Source organism: Haliaeetus albicilla, chromosome 2 (genome assembly GCF_947461875.1).
Source record: "Haliaeetus albicilla chromosome 2, bHalAlb1.1, whole genome shotgun sequence".
NCBI lineage: Eukaryota > Metazoa > Chordata > Aves > Accipitriformes > Accipitridae > Haliaeetus > Haliaeetus albicilla.
Window position 1 is genome coordinate 73,689,029 of NC_091484.1, and position 8,112 is coordinate 73,697,140.

Below are 8,112 nucleotides of genomic sequence, written 5' to 3' on the forward strand. Positions count from 1 at the left end.
TTTATCTTTTCTTGCTGAGAAGAGTGTGTATAGAAGGACATAAACCACAGCTGAGCATCTTTGGCATATTTTTTTTCTCACTTTTTTTTTGGTGTGTGCATGGTGTGATTTTGAGACAGTGGTGGTAACTGGGTATGTGTGCTTGCACACTCTTTGCAGGGATCATGAAGTGCTTGGCGGGCCATCCACCCGATCCTCATCTTTCCATCCTTTCAGGGCTCTGGTAGATATGGAATGGTTCAGAAGAGCCAGTGGCTACCAGGAGTATAGCTGGAATTAAAGTCATCATGAAGTGGGGAGGCATTTCAAGTCTTCAATTTTTCTGAAGCCCACACATGAGAAAGAGAGCTGTCTGAATACTTGCAGCCAGAAGTGGGTGATACCTAACTCGTGTTTTTGTCATTGAAAAGTGCCCTCAAAAGAGGGTCTCCTTCCTCTAAAGCTTTTGCAGGAGGGGAGACAAGCAATAAGTACTCACTTTGAGAAACTTGCACAGGTTTGTGGTGCAGTTGTGCCACAAGAGAAAATGTTAAGCCCTATCTATAAAAAATAGTTGTGTTAACTACAATTATATTTCTGTAGTTGAAATGGTTATATCCCCTTTGTGCACACACAGTTGTAACAGCAGAAAGATGCATTATACTTCTGGTAAGGAAGGTACATTGATACATGGTATCGGGGACTAAGTAATTATTTCAGACTTTTGTTTTCTGATGAAATACTGGGGATAGATGGGAACCAACAACATGTTATTAGAGAATTTATATATAAGGAAAAGGTGACATTTACTGAGTCCCATTAAAACAACAATAGAAATGAGCACAGGTTTTATTCATTGATTTTAAAAGTACACACATCAGAAAGTATAATTTTTCAAGGAAAGTGAATGATGAAATCATATGTTAAGTGCACCAATCACCTTCAATACTGTTTCATTTGTTACTTGTTTAATGTCTAATTAAATAGTACCATACTGAAATTTAGTCTAGTTGCTTCATCAGTAGTTCTACTAGTCTTTGCTATAGCTCTTCAAGATATTTCAAATAACTGCTGTGATAAAACCTTAGTTTCTAAAATCAGTAACCTGAAAACAGGAAAAAAAAGATAAAATTGCTCTTATATCTCAAATAACAGAAGTGAGTATCTGTCATTGAAGCCCAGCATCTTCGTAAGAACATCTAATTTTACACTGTAAAACAACAGATTATATAGTAAGGATATTCCTTGGCTAATAAGAGTAGTAGATCTTCAGCAGGTCGATCAGTGTAACTAGGAAGACTATTTTGCTATTTAAAGTTTTAGTCAAGTTTTTGCCTAAGTTTTATGTATTATTGAATGTCTTCATTGTGAGACGTATAATCCAAGCCTCCTTGCTGCTTCAGAAATTCTCGGTCCTTTTTTATTGGGGAAAGGGTAAAAGTTTAGTTTGTTGCAGGCCGGCATGCATTTTGTAGAAGAAATATGTTGATGTGTCCAAACTGCTGACGTGGCTGATTTCGGAGGAGGCTTTTGGCAGGTGCTTGAAATGTTGCTGCCATTCTCTTCGCTGAAACTGTTCAACGTGTTTGAACTTCCCAGTTGACTGAGCACGGATAGTTCACTTGCTCCTTCTAATTCCTTGTGTTGCAGCGTGCCGTTTCCCTTTGAAATCAGCCTCTGATTGTCAAAACCGTGTGGTCTGTTCTTGCAGTGGGAAAGATCCCAGCTAACTCCTTGACAAGGGGCTTGCACCAGGCGGTGAATTCCCAGGTGCGTACGCCATGGTGAGCTGTCTTGTACGTTGCCGCTGCTGGTCATCTCCAGTTTGATCTTTCTGACAGGAATATGTTCTGTAAATGACTTTGATCTTCTAACATGTTTATTAATTAAAACAGCACTGACCATTGATGCTGGGAGAACAGATTCATGTTCACCTACAAGAGAAATGCATACATGCACGTTACTATGGTGGCAAAAATTAAGGGTGTAAACTGAAAGGTTTTAACAGATGAGTTTATCCGCACTCTTTCTGTCTGTGGCTGAGAGTAGTGCAAGTTCTTCTGATGCCACGTTACGGAGTAGAAATATTGCATGCTCGGTTTTGCAGTTCTGAGGACAGAAACGGTACCCCCAGGGTTAGTCAAATGAAAATGGAGATTTATCAAGTCAATATTGATCTAACCGGTACTCTAAGACTCATTAACAACACAGATTGAGAATTGACTTTCAGTAATTAATTGCTTGTAAGCAAAAATTCTTAAGGTGAGCAGGGACTTGCTCTGTGCGTTGGTAGGTGTTGTGATTTGAAAGACAAAAATGTTCTGTTTGATATTGTTTGAAGTTGTATTCACAACTTAAAAATACTGTGACCACTTCCAGATGAAAGAAGTTGTGAATTTCTTTTTTCTTAATGAGGGATCGTTGACATATAGGCTTGTATTTTAATATTTTACTGCAATTTTACTATTGTAGTCAGTATAAATGGTGTAAAGTAAACAGCTTATCACACTAGTGTTGCCTGAATGATTGCTTTGAGGAAAAATCTGCTTGATCCATGAATGGTATAGAGTAGCTGTAACAGTGGGAGAGAATCTGGTCTCTTCTTTTTTTCTGCTATCCCTATAGCTTAATTTCTAAAGCGTTATGAAAGTTACTGTTAGAAATGTATAAGATATTAGGGATAGAAACGCTAATGCTACTTTAATTGCTTGTAGCAGTCATCAAATTAATGAACATGACTGGCTTTCTGTGCCTTGAAAATGAATAGAAACTGAACCACTACACTAAAGATAAACTGCTGTTGACATTGCAAATACTAATGAAATACACTTCAGGTAGTATAAATATAGTTTAAAGTAGGAGTTGTGCAGAATGCTGACCTTATTTACAGGGCTGAGTTATAGGAACTGTGTCTGCAGTATGAGTTATGAAGCATATTAAAGTTAAAAAAGTAGACATAGAAGAGTGCTGATTATATTCTGAAACAGAATATCTGAATAGCCATTTAAAAAGAATTGTAACCCTGAATTTGAAGTGAAGCTGTTTGGAATAGGATGCTGCCTTTAAATAAAACAACAGAACAACCCCCGCTTTGTAACTGTCTTTCATACCGGCTTTACAAGGAAATATTTGAAGAGATCAGACCCAGCTGATTTACTGGCAGTAAACGAACCTGTACAACAGGGCTTCAGCTAAGGAGGGGCTTTCACGACTGTCTTTGGCTCCCACTGCTGAAGGAACACCACCAGCATAATATCACAGAATTTTTTCTGCTCCCTGGGTTGGCCATGTAGGGTTGATCTGGTAAGAGCTGCTTTGCAGCATGGCTGTGGGAGTGAGAACTGTGTCAGCCCACAGCTTCCACTCTCCTGCAGTGTTACCAGGAGAAAGGAGACTAAAGCACATGTAGAGCTTAGAGATATAGATGTGTTTGTGCATATGTCTATACAGTGAAGTATGCTAACAGAATTTCCTAGGGTGAAACCATTCAGAGGTAAGAACACACAGTTCTCTATATTGAACAGTGAGAATCAAAGTTAGGACTGGATGTTATCCAGGAAATAAAGCTGAGCTTAGGTGGCTACAAAAAGTCCACTTGCAAAATAGACCCATGTGTTTTGCAGAACAGCATGGTATAGCACCAAGCTACAAAAATTAGGGACTGTTCTCCATGTGTGAGAGAAAAAGCAAGAGAGAAGGAACTGAGAGACTGAGGTGATGCAGCTTTGCATGTTCTTGTGGATGTAATTGCACTCTTGGCTGAACTGGCATTAATAGGCAACATCAGGTTTTATCTTGAACCTTATGAACTGGTCATCAGAACAATTACCATCTGGCTTGAGTTGATCAAAGAGTTCGAAGTAATGCATCTAGTCAAATTTTAATAGTCCGGACTGGTTTTGAGTTCAGGTTTGATTTGATTCCTTGGCTACAGGTGTGGCACACAAAATTGAGCAATGACCTTGGGTAGAAATGTGAGAGTCCTGAACCACTGTGTCTTGAATTAACACACATTCAGCACTCTCTCAACTTCTAAAGAAAGCTTTAATTAGACAGATCTTTGGTCTTTCTTTCTTTTTCCTTTTTTTTTTTTTTTTAATAAATTGTGCATTATAGCCTCATTGCAGGGTTTTTTACCATCTGGCCTTTTTCGTATGCTGTCATCATAAATAGATACTTTTAAGGTTCTGGAGTGACAAAAGTTAATCTTATTTCAAGTTAGGTTGGGAAATACTTGGAAGAGATTTCTGCAGTCAGAGCAGAAACTGTTGTGACTGCATGCGCCGAATGATCCCATTTAATTCCTAAAGTAAATACAGTTTTTCAGTTTCTTAGCCAATAAATAATGAATACACTGCTATATTATCCCCTAGCTGGTGACTTTGGAATCTTGTCATGCTCTTTGTTCTCAAATAATCAGGAAGAGGCAGAAGTGTGAACGTGGCTGTGTGTATTGGCTGTGTGTATTGCAGAAGGAACAGAAGACAGTTGTTTTCAGGTGACTTCTCAGTTATTAACCTACCAGTCAAAAACCTAGAGACGTTAGAGGATCTGAAGTTCTGTTTAAAAGTCCACAATTTCATGACACTGGCAAACAGGTAGAGACATAAAAAGCTAAAAGTCTTCAAGGAAACTTGGAGTTACCATTCCAACTGTGGTGCAATAAACCTCAAATGCTCAAAATCCCTGTGGTATCACAGAAGGACAGCTGGTCTGTCAGACAGGAAAAATTTAGGGGTTTGCTAGATGGAACAAAGACCTTTAGCAGGGATTTTTAAGACCATGAGGACTGAAGGTGCCTTCCTTCCATGAGGTTTAAAACTCGTGAGGTTTTGTGTCTGGCCTTTGAGGTTTGTGTGTATGTGCGGGGTTGTGGTGGTGCTGTCATTGTTGTCCCCATCCCAGCCTAGGCATAATCTTACCCTCTAGGTAGGGAAACAGTTTGCTGTCAGTACAAAATACTGATACATACATGGACTGCCTTTTGGTACTAGCTGGAATTTCTGGATAGTTTACGCTGGTAACTTAAGGAGTGTAGAGCAGTAGGCTATCCCAATATGGCAGCGTTCATTTCTGCTTGACATATTCTTGGAAACTGATGCACGTAACAGGTTCAAAGTGCTGAGCTATGTAATAGGTTTTCCCTGCTTCCAAACCATAGGAATGTATAAGATCAACTTTCTGCACATTGAGAACTCACATAACAAAAACCCCCCAAACTTTAACTGCTTCTAACAGTAACATAGATCCTTTCCACACAGGTTGTTTAAAGATAGTAGTTCAGTGCAGTAGGTTGTGTGGTTTTGTGAATGTTTTGGGTTATATGTATGTGTATGAAAATATGTGTATGTGAACTTCCAGTCCTACTAAATCTTAAACTTCCCAGAAACTGTGCAGTCCTATTTTCTTATGTCTTTTCTTTAATCTTCAAATGGTGTCTTTGCAAAAAATCTGCTCTGATTACATTCATTATATCTGAAGCTTCATTTGAATTTAATCTGAATACAGACTCCTGCTTCCTTTCTTTAACTAACTTACATTTTTGCTATAGCTGATGAGATGGGCTGTTTTGTCTTCAAATTATTTGCCTTTTCATACCTGATAAAATAAGCGTATATAATTTTTTTTCTTCCTCACAGAGATTGAAATTCTTTTAACATAAGAATTTCTAGACATTTGGATGAAAGAATATTGACGAAGTGAATCTGTTGTGTAGTTCATAGTTATGTGTTTTTTCAATTGTTTTGATGATATAGTCTGGCACAGCTAAAATCTAGAACTGCTGAAAAATGTAGAGGAAAATGTAAAGAGTGAAATAACCTAAGTTTTGCATTTGTTGAGCTCAATACTAATATGAGAGGTGAACAAAGCATATTTATCATATTGCAATTAAATTCAGAAGAAAACTTCATTAATTGACTTAGTATTCTCAATATCACTTTAACTTGGGAAGTAAATGAAATGTTATCAGTGTAATATTGTAAGCAGTAGCCTAACTAAAAACTTTAAATAGTTGAAAGTTTCTTATATAAAATCTGTCTGACATAGGTAGATGAGTGATACATATTGCTACTTGTTTTTCTGTTTATGTACTTTTCAAGCAATATGCAGTGAAAATACTTTCAAAACAGGACCTTTTGTTCAGAGCTTGTATCTTAGTTACCCACTATGACTCTTAGTATAAGTTAATTTAAAAAAAAACCCAACTTGTGCTAGTCACTTGATATTTGCTATTGTTTCCTGTGGTCTTGTAGGACACATTTCTTTACACAGATAAAGAAGGGGAAAAGAGACAAAAGACCCAGAGTTGCTTGTTCTGATGGAAGCATTCAAGAGAGCAGAAATGTTACAGAATACATTGCACAAATACACGGATGACAGACATGAAGTATGTGGCTCCTGGAAGAGTTACCATTTATGTTTAGAATTTTACTTTATGGACATAAAACCTGTAAAACCCTATCTCAGATATGTTCATCTGTTTCAAACTCATGTTAGTGTTTCACTGCCGTGAAGCTAGTTGATATAAACATAAGACCACCATTCAGTGAAATGAATAAAGCCCCAAAATGACAGAAAAGGAATTAACTTTGTACCTCTCTTGAAGCTGAGCATAAAAAGAACAAAGCTAGGAGTTATTCAAGATTTAAAGAAATAGTCTGTACATCTACATTTGCATTTTTTCCTATAAATATAAGCATACCTGTTTTAAATACAATAATGTGTGATTCCAGTTTTTGCTTCTGTTTTATATGGTCATACTGCTCCTCGAGTAAGCTTACATCCATCTTGGTTGGCTGCTTATCACGATCTGAAGCCTGTTGCTCTGAGGTATGAGTCACTGAAAAAATACCAATCATGTATTTGTAAGCCTTCACCATCTGTTCCAACAAGGAAGAAAAAGTCATGCAGAAGCAAGACATTTCCTTCATTGTGTGGCAAAAAAGCAAATCAAGTATAAAGCATCTGAAATCTTCCTAAATGAAGAAGTAACTTTCTTCCAAGTATGGTGACTTCTTTCAGAAGTTGCATGGTCTAGTCTGAAGATGTGGGTTTCGGTCAGCTTGTTTTCATGCGGTGTGTCTGGAGCTACTACATACATAGTTCATGATTATAACTGGATAGTTGGATTTAATGTTGACTTAAGGTTGTGAGCATATGAAGCTTTGCCAAAAAAAACAGTGAAATACAAAACCTCGTTGAACACAGTCAGGTGCACAAAGGGCTGGGTAATACTGGTTTATGTAGTAATGTTAATTCTTAAAGGGATGCTGTCATGGTGACCTCCCCAAGACAGTAGTTCCACCAGGGAAATCTTTCTTCAGGTTTCTTTCCATGTATTTTGTGTCTTTCTCCTCCACACTCCTTTCCTTAACTTTCATCCAGTTTCATTGTTGCTGCCACTTCTTGGGGCTGTGGGGTGGGAGGGGAGGATTTGTTTATACCTTAATAATAATTTTGTGCTTATTGCTCCCTTTTAAGAATGTGTTAAAAGTATTCAGGCCTAGGTGCAGAGTCAAAACAGTATGTGCCAGTGACACTTGGAATTCAGAGGCTGGAGATAGGAATGCCTTACTCTGACTCATTCAGGTTTTCTGCCTTTCTGTAAAATGAAATAAACTATAGAAGTAATCATTTCATTACTGAGAGATGAACAAACTCTTCAAATGCACAGTAAACCACATTTTAAAGCTTACTGTACATGTAATAGTATTATCTAATAATGAGGCAAAAATTTAAAAAATACGTGGCTTTTGATCATATCAAATAAAGTACGAGACTATGTCTGGACTATTAACTGCAAATTTCTGTCCCTGAAATAGTCCATCTGATACTGTTGCAAGGGCCCAAAAGAGTGGTACATGCAAAAATAATGCAGTTAAACAATAGTTTTAATATAATTGTGCATCAGCTAGGTTCCTTGCAGTGAAAAACATTGCATAAAAAACATTGTGAAAGGGCAGTGTGTGGAAGGAATGCCGGTGTGCTCTATTTTTCCAGTTACTGGCAGAAATTATGCGATGATTTGCATTATAAATGATTTACTGAATCAGGCTCAAATCCTGCAGATCTTGGGAATCCCTTTGGAAGTTGTGCGTACGCAGGTGACAAGACTCTAGTTATGCAGTACAT

At 37.6% G+C, this 8,112-nt stretch overlaps 1 protein-coding gene across 1 annotated transcript; it reads right to left on the reverse strand.

Moving 5' to 3' along the window:
* Positions 1-812: 812 nt before the first annotated feature.
* C2H9orf152 (chromosome 2 C9orf152 homolog) lies at positions 813-7,066 on the reverse strand. The gene is made up of 2 exons (XM_009913099.2): positions 6,683-7,066; positions 813-1,913 (listed from the first exon to the last, which is right to left on the reverse strand). Exons 1-2 carry the CDS (start codon positions 6,909-6,911, stop codon positions 1,342-1,344), a joined length of 801 nt encoding a protein of 266 aa, XP_009911401.1. The 5' UTR covers positions 6,912-7,066; the 3' UTR covers positions 813-1,341.
* Positions 7,067-8,112: the final 1,046 nt, after the last annotated feature.

Bases quoted from the DNA above. Each gene is read 5' to 3' on its own strand.
- C2H9orf152 (XM_009913099.2), bottom strand. From the start codon at position 6,911: ATGAAGGAAATGTCTTGCTTCTGCATGACTTTTTCTTCCTTGTTGGAA. The intron at 1,914-6,682 runs GTATGCTTATAT...TTTCTCTTGTAG, and splicing joins CATTATTGTATTTAAAACAG to GTGAACATGAATCTGTTCTC.